Source organism: Pectinophora gossypiella, chromosome 4, assembly GCF_024362695.1.
Source record: "Pectinophora gossypiella chromosome 4, ilPecGoss1.1, whole genome shotgun sequence".
Lineage (NCBI taxonomy): Eukaryota > Metazoa > Arthropoda > Insecta > Lepidoptera > Gelechiidae > Pectinophora > Pectinophora gossypiella.
Window position 1 is genome coordinate 5,766,716 of NC_065407.1, and position 17,572 is coordinate 5,784,287.

Consider the following 17,572-nt stretch of genomic DNA (forward strand, 5'->3'; position numbering starts at 1 on the left):
ACGTGCTTTTTTCACTATAAGTGAAACGTGGCGACGAAGTACCTAATCGACAAGGGGCGACGACGGTTGACGACGTCGTCCACGCTCCAGCGAACGTCTCAACGACGTTGCCGACATGCCGACGGCAAACGCCCAGTTATGACGTTTCATTACGTCATGCGTCATTGCAGTGTAGTCAAAAATAACGCTCGTATTATGCAAGTAGAAAAGAAAATTTTACATAATATACACGTTGTCGTTGGTCTGTAAGCGTCCTAAGACGTCGATATAGATATTTGTATTTATTTTTATTATGTTATTATTTTTTGTGGTTATGCCCGGCCGCTCAATTTATTACCCTTTACAGGTGTTTATGTATACAAGGTGTTAGTGACATCGTAACGAATACTGAGCGAGATGATTCAGACCATGATTTTGAGTTGATACCAAGTGGAATTTTGCTGTTGGAAAATTCATGAAAATTTTAGTGTGTGTGTGTTTTCATTTCCATACTTTTGCGACGTAAACTTTTCCCTTGATATTAGCCCAGAATCATGATCTGAATCATCCCTCAAAGTTTTCGTTACAATGTCACTAACAGCCTGTATAATATATTATGTCGCCTAACGCTAACCCTCGAGGCGTGAGAACGAGTCACGCTTGATAGGTTTTTTGTTTTGTTGTGAACTCGTGATACTAATCTGTTGTATTTTAATCATCTTGTAACTTTGTTAACTCGTAATACCTGCGTTAGTAGTTTGTAAGAATACTTAACTTGCATTATTTATTTACGTCAGATGTTATAGTTCATAAAAGTGTTTCAAAAGCTATCTTTTAGCGAATTTTGCGACTCGATGCGGGGTGATGCAATGTAAAATTTAATAAATATACTTTGATGCTTATCGTCCAGGCATGTCGCAAAACTCGACAACATTGTTGGAGTGGAAGAGGCTATTAAGACACCTGCTACCAATGATATTAAGTACATAATTATAGTATTTCCTGCTTCAATAAAGTTCATTAAAATGCAACGTGTTTCATACGATGTAACAAAGTGGTGTCTACAATATTATGGGCATTATTTTACAAAATAGTAAAATTTCTGGAATCAGTATTTTTTTTCGATACTCAAGTCGACTTACTTAATCCTGACTTAAAGTGTACATGAGGTGTCAGTAAGCTCGTAACAAAACCTTTGATGGATGATTCACCATGATCCTGAGTTAATATCAAGTGTGATTAATAACGATTGCTATTTTCTTAACAGGACCTTGGGGTCATTCTTCCACCTACTGAAGTCGTCGTTAGGATCCGGTATACTGTCCATGCCAGCAGCGTTCAAGCATACAGGAATCATTCCAGGATGTATTGGAACCGTCATAGTAGGATTCATAGCGACACATTGTGTGCATATCTTGGTGAGTTGGATTCTTTTATTAAAATATTCTTCTTCTATCGTGTGGGTTGTGAGGTGGAAGACCAACCTCAGCAACCCTGGTGTCTGGGTTATTATTGGACCGCCAAACATTGCTCATATCATTGTTCATGCTCATTACCCACAACGTACTTACACCAGTTAATAGAAACCGGGACGTGCGTTCCAAAGCACGGATCATCTTGCTTTCGTACAATTGGGTGACAGCCTGTAATGTCCATACTAAACTAGGGATCACTAAGTATTTATTGTGATAATAATGACCCCACCGGGATTTGAATCCTGGATCGTGAGCCCAATTTAATGTTGCCATTTAATATAAAAAATGAAATATTTTAGGTTGGTTGTGTTGCCAACAAGAAGATAAATATCAGCGCGTTATCCAGATTTCACAGTTTGTTTTTATCGCTTAGAAATAAAGTCCACGTCAGAATAATTTAACTTGAAATTACTTTTCCCACGGTTTGTTTGTCGTTTGTCTGATCCACTTTCCTTATGATGGAGTGGGGTGTATAAACAGCATAGATCACGTTCAGCTGCTTATTTTTCCGGGCATATCGTAAAAACCTACAGAGGCATGGTTTTATCTCAAACATTAGCCATTATCGTCATCACTAATTTAAGAGCCACGCTCTTGTCGGTGTAGTATTCACCAGTTTTGTCTATCAAAGGCCAATTATTTCACTTCTTTATAAGACACGCGGTACGCCTCCTCTTTAATCTGTTCCATGTAAGCTCTTCTTGGTCTTTCCCTTCCTCTCTTTCCTTGTAGCGTCCCTTATCATCGTCGTCCCCTCAATCACCTTGCCTCTTCTGTCCGCAATAACTTTAAATATTTTCCTCTTTTCCATTACTCTTACTAGCACTTCCTCATTAGTAACCCTTTCTGTCCAACTTATTCTTTCCATCCTCCTCCAACGCCACATTTCATTCCCTCGAGTTTCTCTCCGCCTTTCTGTGTCAATGTCTAAGTTTCACATCCATAGAGGGCTATAAGTAATCCCTATGAAAGTTTTGATGCATCGTTTTCTGATTGCTTTGGCTATCTTAGCTTTGGATATGCACCCCTTGCTATGAAAGGCTTGTTTTGCCATTGCTATTCTCGTTTTAACGTCTAAAGTAAATATTGGGTGCATACATATTTAAAGTTCTTTACATTTTCAATCGAGATATTATGTAACTAATTATTTGGCTTTCTGTTTTTGGAGTTTTAGAAATTGTTAGAATTTTGGTTTTACAAATGTTTATTGTTTTTGAAAAACTGTGTTCATTGATTTGGTAGGATTCGTAGGTCTTCTATTATTGGCCAGCGATATCGTCTGCAAGTCTGATACTAATTATATTCTGTTCATTTATTGTTATGCCATTGCTGATTTTATCTATCTCTTTAGAAAAACCCTATAGTATACCTAGCCGTACTCTAAATTTTCTTTTAACTTCACCTATTTTATAAACAGAAATAGTTTGCAAATAAATACATGTACTTTATTCCAATGAGGTTATTGAACTCAAAATAACATAAAAGACAAAGATTATTAATATCAAAGTAAAAATAACTTGGTAAATAACACGAACAAAAAGTGTTTTTGAAGAAGAAAAGGTGAATACAACCGTAACGTAGGTACGTACAAATGAAGGAGAGCCAGACCTCTTTTTAAATGACTATTTTTTGTAAAGATATTTTGTGACGCCCCAGACAAACAGGGGGCATTGACCTTTATCATCAGTCATAGCTCCGGCCAAATACCTAGTCCTAGTAACCTGTCACTATGTTTTTCATCATATCTATCATCATCATCATCATCATCAGCCCATTAACGTCCCCACTGCTGGGGCACGGGCCTTCCCTATGGATGGATAAGGAGATCGGGCCTTAAACCACCACGCGGGCCCAGTGCGGATTGGTGGTTATTAACGACTGCTAATGCAGCCGGAACCAACGGCTTAACATGCCTTCCGAAGCACGGAGGAGCTCGAGATGAAAACTTTTTTTTTTGTGGTCACCCATCCTATGACCGGCCTTTGCGAAAGTTGCTTAACGTCAACAATCGCAGACCGAGCGCGTTTACCGCTGCGCCACCGAGCTCCTCATATCTATCGCAGGACTCTAATACCACGGAATAAAAGAAAAAGGTTGGAAGAGCCAAGTGAGCACGAAACGTAATAATTCTTACTTCAACTTTCCACTCCACTTGTCCGCAAATTTACGACCCATGCAGCTCCGCTATATTAAAAGGTTGTCTTGTGCATTGTAGCATTCAAGGCAAATAATCAACACTATATAGACATATACACAATAATCACAGGAAAGATAAAATTCTTGATATGACTTAGTATGATCGGCTACTTATCAAAATCATATTTTTGTATGCAGTATTTCACAAAAAGTACCTAAGAATGATAAATTGCAGCCTATCACACAAATATACATTGCCGGTTAAGTGGCTATGTGGAATTGAAGAAACAATAAAGCTATGACGTCCTCCGTGGTCCAGTGGTTGAGCGTTGTGCTCACGATCCGGAGGTCCCGGGTTCGAATCCCGGTGGGGACAAATCACAAAAATCACTTTGTGATACCTAGTTTGATTAGAACATTACAGGCTGATCACCTGACTGTCCAAAAGTAGGATTATTTGTGCTTCGGAAGACACGTTAAGCCATTTCATTGGTCCCGGTTACTACTTACTGATGTTGTAAGACAGTTAATGTTGGGGTGTGAGTTGCCCCTATAGAGGTTGTCTTATAATGAGATATTAGTTTCCCAGGGCGTGGAAATAGGCACCGAACTCAGAGAATAGGGGGAGAATAAGATTAAAATGTTGGGCGCCGTATAGAAGATCCCCTCCTATTACAAACAAAGCCAAGGTATTGGAAATAATAAAGATTTCACTTTTAACAAAGGTATAATTGATTCAACAATTTCACAATAAAACAATATGAAGTCAGTCGGTTACAAACCATCCTAATGTAAATTAAGAAATAAATCTATTACTATAACATGGTATCTTAACTTAGTATTATACCTAAACAACTAGGTTTTATCCCTCTGAGGATAAGTAAAGTGTCAGGACGGCAGGTCCTGACATAAGGCATGGAGTATGTATTGAGGATAAATACTCCATGTATTAGTTGAATAACGCATTGAGAGAATGGCACTATCCATAATAAGTTAAATTAATCATGAAGAAGAGATATCTAGATGTTATCCAGAGATTTTAACACCAAACTGGAATTATGTACATTCATGACCGCAGCAGGAACTGACCCTGACGGTAAAAGTAGATAATGAACACAAATGGTAGTCATGGCTGGGGAGCTAGACCCTGAAGGAAGACCTTGAAGTTGATTTTTGAAGTTAGTCTTTACAGTTGATCATTCTAGTAGAACTTTAACACTGGACTCGGCCGGTGGACTTTGACCCCTGTAACAAAATGACATGTTACAGCTCTGTCAACCCCGTTACGACGCGGAATTAAAGGTAAAAACACTCACCACATCACGTGGGACGATATTATAACAGCATTCCCCCTAGTCGATGGACTAAACCATTGTTTTTATACTGAAAGAAAGAACGTGAGGTTAGGTCATTGTCATGAACATATGTAGCTCATAATTGCCAACGTTCCACGATAATAACCATCTAAACACTCACCAGAAGACTTCACCATCCTTCCATCATAATATATGTGGCTTATACACCACTTTAAAGAAATAATCGCGACGGGACTAAATTGCCATCGTCATCGCGTAAACGAAATGTCAAACGAACATAACTTTTTCCCGGCGCGTAGGCACACACCTGTATGCCATACAGCCAAGTGGGAAGTGTAAAAAAAAACGTGTTACAGTTCCGTTTTAGTTGAGGAAGAAAAATTTTATTTAAAAATTTAAAATTTTTAAATAAAATTTTTCGCTACACTCTAGTAACGAAAGAGAAATAACAAGCGACTCCTGATGAGTTAACTTGTTATGAACGTACATTTACCTTACAAAGGTAAAAGAATGGAAAGAAACAAACATGATCACCATGTATCAATCTTGAAAACACATCTCATGTAGCCCAAGGGAAAAAGGATGAGTACATTACGCACTAGCCTCGTGCTTACCTGAGTTAAAATTTGGGATTCTCCCAAGAAAACACATTGCACATAGGCAACATATGTTTGAATCAAATCAAAGAAACACCCTGGTGGTGTCAGACGACAACTCAAAGAATTAAATCTAACACTGCTTAACCTTAAATGAACATACAAATATCTTGAACATAGTCAAGTTAAAGGAAGACCTACCTAACTTTTAAATTTAAAATAACAGACTAAACCTTATGCATACGTTTTACTTAGTCATGGCCATGACACTAAACTTATTCCAAGTAAAAACTATTTAAGTACTTAAAAAAAACTTAATCTATTTTCTTTTTTACATATAAGAGTGAATATCCTTGGCGTCATTTGGGTGACAATCAAACACACACCAAATGCATAAACAAGGCCTACGGATATTACTCGAACGAGGGAAACCTCATCAAATGGATCATCTTCCTATAGGGATGACCACTTAACAGGTAATGTCCTTGAACACAACTTTGAAAGTGAGAGAAGACCTAAACTTCCTCACTAGGACCTCGAACAACAAGATCTTTAATGTGGAAGGAACCCAAAGGTTTACCTTCTAAGGTTTTCAATGAATAAACTACATTACCTAGCTTTTTATGCACTACACATTTTTCAAACTTAGGGGCTAGTTTAGCAGAAAAGTGCTTGGGAGCGCTGGACAAAGGAAAACATCTTTTATAAATAATTTGACCTTCCCGCAATTCCAAAGGACGCTTCCTAAGATTATAATATTTTACATTGTGTTGATATGCCTTTTTAAGGTGACATTCAACTTTCTTGAAGACTTCAGCCATACGCGGCAACCGAGAAGCAAAAGTTTGGGTATCTACTACTATGGTAGACCCATCACAAGGTGAAGAATCTTGTGTATAAGTAGCACCATCGATGACCATCTCTCTACCATGATTTAGATAAAAAGCAGTATATTTTGTACTTTCGTGGACCGAAGTATTGAGCGCACACTGGATTTCCTGAATGTTCTGATCCCATTTACGATGATCAGAACGCACGAGGGAAGCAATGGCACGAACAATATCACGATTCACGCGTTCAGTTTGATTACACTGGGGATGGTATCGAGGATTATAGAATATATGAGGTACTCCGAATGAAGTTAAAGAATCTCTAAATTCTTTAGAAGTGAATTGAGGACCGTTGTCGGTATACAGGATACGACATACGCCATGGACTAGAAAAACATGTTTCTCAAGACATTTCACAATGGCCTTAGAAGTTGCACTACGCAAAGGGAATAAAAGGACATACTTACTGAAATAATCAGAGACCACGAATAAGTATTGATTGCGAGAATAAGAAGAAGGGAAAGGACCTAATATATCGCATGATATAACCTCCCAAGGTTTAGTAACTTGACGGGGGTTACCCATCAGACCAGGCCTAGCAGTATTGACCGGCTTGTATGAACGACATACCTCACAATTGTCAACATATGATTTTACATCTTTAAATAAAGAAGGCCAGAAATAAATGGAAGAAATTTTCTTGTGGGTCTTAGCCACACCGAAATGACCGGAAGAAGGCTCATCATGATATTTTCGAAGAACTTCTACATATTTTTCACGGGGAACAACGATTTTCCAATCGTGTTGAGAAATAAGATGATATTTATTTTTAGATAAACGACATAGTTTACCATTTACTACCGAGAAATTAGGATAACGACGAGGATTTTTAGTACAACCGTTAAAGACTTCAATATACCAAGGATCAGAAATAGTGTAGGGATCGATCTCAATTGAGCCAATCTTGATTCTAGACAAAGTATCAGGTATCACATGTTCTTTACCTTTCCTGTGAATTATATCAAAATCGAACTGACTCAAACGACATGCCCATCTATTTAGACGACCACTCGGATTACTAAGATTCTGAAACCACTGCAACGAGGCATGATCGGTTATAATATAACATTTGCTACCCTCAACATAAGGACGGTATAACTCCAGAGAATAAATCACAGCTAACAGTTCTCTTTCTGTCGCTGAGTAATTGATTTCTTGGGCGTTTAATGTTCTGCTACTATAAGCGATAGGGTGATCAATACCATCGACCCTTTGAGTTAAAACAGCACCAATAGCAAACGAGGAAGCATCCGTATGGATGTAAAATGGCTGAGAGAAATCAGGACATTGTAGAATAGGTGACGAGATAAGAGCAGATTTAAGTTGGGTGAAAGCTTCTTCAGCTTCCGGAGACCATGTGAAAGGTACCTTCTTACTAGTAAGTCGAGACAAAGGTCTAGCAACATGAGAGAAATTTTGGATAAAACGACGGTACCAACCCGCCATTCCCAAGAAACGTTTAACTGACTTCGCGTCAGTTGGCGTTGGAAAATTTGCAATAACATCTACTTTAGAAGGATCGGTCCTAAGACCATATCGATCAATTACGAAACCGAGATATTTAAGTTCAGATCGGCAGAAAAATGACTTTTTCATGTTAATAGTGAGATTAGCGAATCTTAGTTTTTCATAAACCGCTTTTAGAATTTTCACGTGTTCTTCAAAAGAACTGGTACAGATAATGATGTCGTCAATGAAACAAAACACTTTGTTATCAAATTGAGAGGAGAAAAGATTATCCATTAGCCTTTGCATGGTAGCGGAGGCTCCTACAAGACCAAAACACATGACCTTGTAATGAAATAGCCCACGGCCAGGAACCGTGAAAGCAGTTTTCTCTTTCGAAGAGGTAGAGAGAGGAATCTGATGATACGCAGCACTCAAGTCAAGAGAAGTTAAGTATTTAGCATCGCGAAGATTGTCCATAATATAATTAATATCTGGCAGTGGATAGGCATCAGGTTTTGACACTGAATTTAACCTTCTACTATCTAAACACAGACGAATATCACCATTGGCTTTAGGTACCATGGTTACGGGAGAATTCCAAGGAGAGAAAGATGGTTCAACAATATCATGTTGGAGCATTCGGTTTAACTCGCCGTCTAGAAGTTTAAGTTTTTCAGGACTAATACGATAATATTTTTGTTTGATAGGTTTCGCATCACCTGTTTCTATAACATGCTCTATTAAATGAGTACGACCAAGGCCGACTAACTCTGAATCAATATTAGAGAAAAGTTGTTTAACATTATCAATTTCTTGTTTTTGAAAATCCGAAAGAGAATCTAAATTGCGCAAGCCATTTTCTTTGACACTTGCTACATTGTATAAATCGACAGGCTCTATTGCAGGTAGACACGCCAGAACTTCTGGGGCTAAATTAAATGATTTCCAGAAATTAATTCCGAAATGTAATGGAAGTTTAATTTCGGGTTGAATGTAAAATTGAATGAGCTTAACCTCATTGTTATATTCAATAGGAATATCCATGTAAAATTGGCAAATGTATTCGTGACCACTCGCCACTTTCAAAAATACAGGGAACTTTAAATTACGCAATGGGATACCAAGATTTTTAAAGAATTTATGAGCATTGTTTCCTAAAATAGAACAAGCGGCTCCACAGTCGAGTAAACCAGAAATTTTAATACCATAGACTTTAACAGTTAAATAAGGGCGAAAGTCTTTAGAATTAGGATTAAATATCGCCTCCCTGTAGGATTCAGATCCCAAAGAGACTAAGCAATCTAGTTTTTTGAATTAGAATGAGGATTACAATTTGGGCAAAGAGGAGTCTTTACCCCTTTCTTACCACACTTAAAACAAACTACTTCCTTAGATGCATTACACCGATTTGTGGAATGATTTGTTCCACCACAGCGAAAGCAGGTCGAAGAACGTTTAACAGAAGCGACAGGAATGTTTTTAGAAAAATCCCTAGAGGATTTAGGTTTGCATTTAAAGTTGAAATCCGGAGCTACGGAATCTTTAGAGAAATTGGGTTCTATAAAGTTGTCAATCCTATGTTTCGTCAATTCCAAACGTTTACCTATCTGTTGTAATTGTTGGATGGTAGTGACATCAATCATCCGAATTTCCCTACTATATTCAGGACGAATATTCCGCAAGATGATGTCGAGTTTATCGCTCTCAGAAAGCTCTTTACTCAAACGAGACATCATACCTAGTATGATGGACAAATATATGACAATGGATTCATCTTTCGCTTGTGTTCGCGAACGAATCTCTTCAAGAAGACGAAAGTCGTAGTCAGGTAAATCAAAATCTGATTTCAAAGCAGAAACCAGTTCACTATAGTTAGAAAAACGACATTTATTGGCGCGGTACCAGCATAAAGCGGGACCATCCACCAAGTCAGTAAAACCAGTGTAAATATCATCAACAAGAATGTTCCGTGCCGAACACAGCTCCTCCAAACGAGCCAGGAAAGCGCGAACACAGGAATCACCCTTAAATTTCAAATTCAAAGAGTTGAGGTTATATTTCTTTTCATGAGAAATAATAGTTTTATATTTGTTAATACACGACGGACGGTTTAATTCATGCTCGGAATCTGAAGATGAATCGGAAGTGATATCATTATTGGCCAATGATAACAATAAAGAAGTTTTCAATTTTTCAAGGTCATCGGCCGGACGTTCTATGCGAGACAACCGCAAAAGCAAATACTGAGCACGGCCTAGAATACGCTGATGGGCCGAAGGAGATTTGTCAGGACTCGATAAACAAGAGATGATTTCATTTATTTTTGATGTTAAAGTTTTATGTTCATCATCAAGATCACACTCAAAACCCTCAGATGGTACAACTATACTGCCGCGACGGGCTTGTTTACAAGTTTGTCGAAATAATTTTCGTAATTGCTCAACAGTATTATCCCGGTCAACCTTTAGATTCCGAATAGAAAGTTCATGAATAAGTTCATCTTTCAACAAGAAGTTAATATTAGCATTGAATTCTGCCATTCTGAGTAAACAAAGTAAGAACAGTATACCAGATAAGTGAAGAAGAAATATGGTTATGTCACTAATGTATGTGAATACAGTTATAGAACTCTAAGTACTAACAAAATGTAATGAAGAAAAAAATTATAAGTAACACCCCTATAGGGTACTTATCTACATGCTACTATGGTCCTACGTATCAAATTTATGAATACTATGTTCCTATGTAACCACTAACAAATAAAATAAGTTAGAAACCCACAGTCTATTACTATGTCTATGTAAGAACTTCTATGTGCTCTGAGTCACTATGTTTATAATTGTATAAATTACTAGAAAAAGGAATTGTGTCACTATAGTCCTATGTGATATTAAAAGTATATGACTATGGCCCTATGTAAACTAACTCAGCTTAAAATAAGAAAAAGAAATCTGAGAGATACTATGGTCCTGTCAATAAAATTATCACTATGTCCCTATGCAACAACAACTGGAGATATGCTAAATTTCAAGTTTCCATACCTACTTATAAATAGAAAAGAAAAGTCATAAATGTGTACCTATTAAAAGAAAACACACCCTATTTGCTATAAAGTTACACCATGTGCTTATAACTAGGTTATGTTACAAAGAACAAAGAAAGTGAAATACCTACTAATTTCCAACCTTGCTTTTCTGAGCCAAACGTTGGGCGCTTACTGTAGTACAATTAATGTTGGGGTGAGTTGCCCCTATAGATGTTGTCTTATAATGAGATATTAGTTTCCCAGGGCGTGGAATGAGGCACCGAACTCAGAGAAGAGGGGGAGAATAAGATTAAAATGTTGGGCGCCGTGTAGAAGATCCCCTCCTATTGCAAACAAAGCCAAGGTGTTGGAAATAATAAAGATTTCACTTTTAACAAAGGTATAATTGATTCAACAATTTCACAATAAAACAATATGAAGTCAGTCGGTTACAAACCATCCTAATGTAAATTAAGAAATAAATCTATTACTATAACATGGTATCTTAACTTAGTATTATACCTAAACAACTAGGTTTTATCCCTCTGAGGATAAGTAAAGTGTCAGGACGGCAGGTCCTGACATAAGGCATGGAGTATGTATTGAGGATAAATACTCCATGTATTAGTTGAATAACGCATTGAGAGAATGGCACTATCCATAATAAGTTAAATTAATCATGAAGAAGAGATATCTAGATGTTATCCAGAGATTTTAACACCAAACTGGAATTATGTACATTCATGACCGCAGCAGGAACTGACCCTGACGGTAAAAGTAGATAATGAACACAAATGGTAGTCATGGCTGGGGAGCTAGACCCTGAAGGAAGACCTTGAAGTTGATTTTTGAAGTTAGTCTTTACAGTTGATCATTCTAGTAGAACTTTAACACTGGACTCGGCCGGTGGACTTTGACCCCTGTAACAAAATGACATGTTACAGCTCTGTCAACCCCGTTACGACGCGGAATTAAAGGTAAAAACACTCACCACATCACGTGGGACGATATTATAACAGCATTCCCCCTAGTCGATGGACTAAACCATTGTTTTTATACTGAAAGAAAGAACGTGAGGTTAGGTCATTGTCATGAACATATGTAGCTCATAATTGCCAACGTTCCACGATAATAACCATCTAAACACTCACCAGAAGACTTCACCATCCTTCCATCATAATATATGTGGCTTATACACCACTTTAAAGAAATAATCGCGACGGGACTAAATTGCCATCGTCATCGCGTAAACGAAATGTCAAACGAACATAACTTTTTCCCGGCGCGTAGGCACACACCTGTATGCCATACAGCCAAGTGGGAAGTGTAAAAAAAAACGTGTTACAATGTAAGTACGTAGTCGTTACATGAGCTATGTCAAGGGCCTGTGGCGGCTCAATAGGTAATAACCCTGACACCAGGGTTGATGGGGTGGGTAATCCACCTCATAACTCACACGATAAAAGAAGAAGTTAACAATATGGCTACACTATCGAAATACTTTTATTATATTTTTTTGTATGAACTTATTACGTACTGAATGTGTTCATACATTTGCCGGTCGGTTTATATGAAACGATTGATGAATGTTGAGGTAGCAAGAGAATTGAGTCAGGATCGAAGTAAATGGAATCCCAGAACCTGTGCTTACCCCGGTACGAGTTTATGTGTGTATGTATTGAATATCCAAAAATGTACTTTATTTTTTACTTTTTTGACGGAAAATTCCGATATTGATATCGACTCAGAAACATGGTCTCTCATTCCACAAAGTATCCGTTACGATGTCACTAACATCCTGTTTATTCGTAGCGATATTTTAGGCCCATACCATTTAGTTTGAAATTTGCTGTTGACACGACAAGGAAAAGATATGTTGCCTTGTTGGTATATGTAAAACATCTCCCTTCTACCATTTTTTTCTAAATATCTACCGATTTACCCGCTCGAACCCGGAAGTGAATTAAGTCGACCTGTCTGTTCTGTCTGTCATATCGCTTTACCGCCCTTCTAACCAAATACTTGCTTATTGCGTTTCCATTCCTTAACTGAAATACAATAACTCTTTATTTTTTACAAAAGAAACACATATAAGGTATATAAAGTGGCCTTTTTGCTAAAATACCGATTTCTTGGCAACTTCACGTATAGAAAAACAGGCCTCCACTCAATTAACCGAAGGGGGCATGGAGCATACTCCAACACGCTGCTCCACTGCGGGTTGGTACCAACGGCTTGGCGTGCCTTCCGAAGCACGGAATCATCTTACTTTTTCGGACAATCAGGTGATTTAAGCCTACATGTCCTTACCAAACAAAGGGCAGTCTCACAAAGTGATTTTGACAATGTCCTCATCGGGAATCGAACCGCGGACTTCCAGATCGTGAGCCCATCGCTCTAACCACTAGACCACCGAGGCTGTTCCCTACGTATAGGATAATACAATTGTGTACAGGCGGTTCCAAATAAATTGATTGAATTGACTACGTCGTTGTCGGAACGAAAACATTTGTCCTGTTCAACAAAATTATAACATCAAAATGGATATTAAAGGTCCCGTAATACCCAAGGGTATTACTACACTAAATGGTTATAAAATCTGACAATAATTTATAAGGTAATAAAGTTTACTCGTGGATTCCAATTTACGCCTGAAAAACAAATCGTAAACGCTAACGATTCTGTTATTATAGACATTTGAAACTTTGATATAACACCAACAACAACATAAACTCACGACTATACCCGAATTGGGGTAGTCAGAGGTACACTCATCGCAAGATGGACTAAGAACCCACATCTCAGCTTTCTTGTTAGACCAACATGATAGATGGTGAGCCGTATATAATGATATAGCCAACTGCGTTAGTGAAAACTGCACTTAAGCTAGATTAATAACTCATAGGTGCAAGTTCGGGGCCATCCCCCTAGCATTATCCCGTTTTTCACAGGGTCCGCATCCCTCGCGGAGGGTCCCTGGCTTTGACTCGCAAGCGAAAAATCTGGACACGACTGAACCGGTGTAGGACCGACTATGGAAAGTCAAACCATCACCTATGTAAATGGGGCTTGAAGGAGTCACCATACTGTGAATGTGGTCACCCGGACCAAACCATATCTCACATAGTGAACGAGTGCCCTCTGCACCGGTTCCCAGGTGGTATAGACGAGCTGCATTGTGTGACGGATGCAGCAGAGACTTGGTTAAGGGAGCTTAAGCTGGATATTTGATCCAAGCAGAATATTTGTCTGCCATACGCAATAATAATAATACAGGGTCCGCTTACCTAACCTGAAAATTTGACAGGTCCGGATTTTTACAGAAGCGACTGCCTGTCTGACCTTCCAACACGCGACGGGAAACCTAGCCCAATACAGGTTAGGTCACATACCTTCGTAAATGCATTTCTCGGGAATGTGGGTTTCCTCACGATGTTTTCCTTCACCGCTGACCACATGATAATCATATGATTCAAACATGAATTCGAAAACAAATTCGATAATTATCTGTTTAGGCCTGTGTTTGATTCGAACCTGCGACCTCAAATTGAAAGGCAAGCGTTCTACCAACTGGGCTACCATGGCTTCACCGAGGTCAAACAATTTAATCTATAAAACGTCTTTATTCTAATACTATTTGATGTTAAGACGTGTTGAAGCATATAACATGAAATATAATCCATAATCATAACATAGGTCGAAGTATAGACAGACAGACATAATATAAACAAAATTATACCCATCGGATCTTTTTATAATAGTTCCGCTTCCGGTTTGGATGGGTTGCGGCCGCAGCACTTAAAGGAGTTGATCTCGCCGTCAGCCGGCGACAATGGGTTTCGTCTCCTGGAGTCGATCACATGCCTTTGTAATTTTATGTTGCGGGGCGCGGTGAACCCGGAGGTGTGCCCGTATATTTATGGGGCTTCGCTCTTTGCACTCGCTAAGAAGGATGGTGGGATCCGACCTATAGCTGTGGGAAACACTTTTAGACGTTTAGTAGCCAAACTCGGTTGTCGTGCAGTGAAGGACCGGATGGCTGCTCTCCTCCGGCCCCATCAATTGGGCTTCGGGACAGCACTGGGGTGTGAGGCGGCTATTCACGCCACTCGGGCCTTTGCGATGAACGTGGGTAACTCCGGAAAGGTCATTGTTAAGTTAGATGTTTGCAATGCCTTTAACAGCGTTGAGAGGGATACCGTTCTCGCACAGGTGAAAGACCTGATCCCGTCGGTGTACCCGTTTGTGTACCAGTGCTATGCAAAGGCGTCCAAACTTTTTTTCGACGACTCTTCCATCGAATCGCAGGTTGGTGCCCAGCAGGGTGACCCGTTGGGACCTCTTATTTTTAGCCTAGCGATTCATAAGGCTGTTGAATCCCTGAAGTCGCCTTTAAACATTTGGTATTTGGACGATGGTACTATCGGCGGCCCGCAAGATGTAGTCGCGCGGGACATTCATCGCCTGTTTCCGGCTCTTGGGGAGATGGGTCTCAAGGTTAATACCGCAAAATGCGAGATTTTCCCGTGCGGGCCCGAGGCGATGGCTGGTTTGGCAACTTTTAAAGACCTGATTCCTGGCCTAAGGGTCGTCACTAAAGACAATTTTATGCTTTTAGGAGCGCCAATCTTCCCCGACGCGGTTTCCGCCGCGCTCCGAGAAAAAAAAGAATTGCTGCTCAGGGGACACGCGGAGCTAAAGCACCTGTCAGCTCACGTTGCCCTGGTTCTTCTCAGGGGTAGCCTCTCTCTTCCAAAGCTCACCTACTTAATAAGAACCAGTCCTACTTGGTTATTTCCTCAAGAGGTTGCCGACATAGACGAAGTTCTCAGGTGCTCTCTGGAAGATATTATTAACATTAGCCTGGGGGAACGGGAGTGGAGGCAGGCTGGTCTTCCGGTTCGTCATGGAGGTTTAGGGGTGAGGCGAGTGCAGGATATCGGGGTGTCTGCTTTCTTGGCTTCGGCAAACGGCTCACTGGAACTTGTCACTAATATTATCTTTTTCGAGGGTGACAGTTTCAGGATCCCGTTTGCGGACGAAGCCCAATCAGCATGGAATGCGCTTTGCCCTAATACCACGTCCCCCGAAAAGCCTCAGTATCAGAGGAACTGGGACGACCTTTGGGCCAAATCAGCTGTTGCGGACCTTATGGAGTTGTCGTCAGGGGCGGACTTGGCCAGATTGCGTGCGGCCCTCTGTCCCGAGTCCGGAGCTTGGCTTCACGCCCTGCCTTCGCCGCACGTGGGCACGCTCTTGGACGATAACACCCTGAGGATAGGAGTTGCCCTTCGGCTGGGGTGTAGAATGTGTGAGCCACATACATGCCGCTGTGGTAAGCCGGTTGGCTCTGATGGGCGGCACGGCCTCGCTTGCCTAAAGTGCGCGGGAAGACACCCCCGGCATCATGCGCTGAATGATGTCATCCGCCGTGCACTGGCGTCGATCGACGTGCCGTGCAAGTTGGAACCGCCGGGTCTAAGCCGTACAGACGGTAAGAGGCCTGATGGGCTCACGCTCATACCCTGGGAGAGGGGGCGCGCTTTATTGTGGGACGCCACCTGTGCTTGCACGTTTGCAGCAACGCACCTGCCCCGTACTACTCGAACCGCAGGGGCAGCTGCCGAGTGGGCTGCTAGCCAAAAGCTGGCGAAATACGGGGACTTAACGCGGACCCACGATTTTGTCCCTTTTGCCGTCGAGACTTCGGGTGTGTGGTGCTCGGCGGCCAAGGATTTTATTCGTGTTTTGGGGAGGCGCTTGAGGGACCGCGGTAGTGACCCCCGCGCCAGCTCGTTCCTGGTTCAACAGGTTTCCTTGGCAATAGTGCGCGGTAACGCGGCCAGTATAATGGGCACCTTTGAACCGGGTACGAGAGGGGGCGGTATTTTAGACTGACTCACTAGTAAAAAAAAAAAAAAAAAAAAAAAAAAAAAAAAAAAAAAAAAAAAAAAAATATATATAAACAATGAAACATTGCAACCGGCGTGCGTGTATGAAACGATTGATGAATGTGAAGGAAGCAATAGAAGTGTATCAGGATCGAAATAAATTGAATTCCATAGTCTCTGCATAAGCAGATTATGTATGAGATTATGTATGAGATTATGTATGAGATTATGTATGTATGTATGAAACAGTAATTGGGATTCGAGAAAGAGATATTTTTATTTTTACTGGGCGTTTTTTTTTACCTAATCAACCATTTGTGTGGTGGGCAGCCATAACTTACTTCAAACCGGCTGCAAGCCAACTGCAAAAGAACCGCTTTACAACCGCGCTTTACAATGTGACCTAACCTAACCATTAGAAAGTCCACATGATAGAGAGGAGAAGCCATAATAATTTAATCGACTTACGACAAATTACGATTCTTATTAGCTGAACGAATTTTATGTCTCTTTATTTACCCTCAGTCCAGGAAAGAGACTCATCAGCTCACCGCTTGAAATCCGTAACAGAACAATAGAATAGAATAGAATAACTACAACGACAATCAACAACAACAACAACCAATCACAACAATCGACAATCGTATCTCTATAAGCGGATACACACATTGCGAGGCATGTGGTCCACACCCGCACGCCGTAGTCCGTTCCGCATGCGTTACGATATGTTTTACATGCGTAGCACACGCTTCGCTACGAATACGAAGGTACACAGGCCGTCAAGCGTGCGTCGCATGGCGTGTGGAGCACATGCC

At 40.3% G+C, this 17,572-nt stretch overlaps 1 protein-coding gene across 1 annotated transcript in view; it reads left to right on the forward strand.

Annotated features, from left to right (window-relative positions):
* The window catches only part of LOC126366305 (proton-coupled amino acid transporter-like protein CG1139), a 40,216-nt gene that overhangs the window by 5,145 nt on the left and 17,499 nt on the right, over positions 1-17,572 (forward strand). Inside the window, exon 3 of the mRNA XM_050009399.1 lies at positions 1,247-1,397. Coding sequence (XP_049865356.1) covers positions 1,247-1,397 — 151 coding nt within the window. The remainder of the gene's footprint in view (positions 1-1,246; positions 1,398-17,572) is intronic.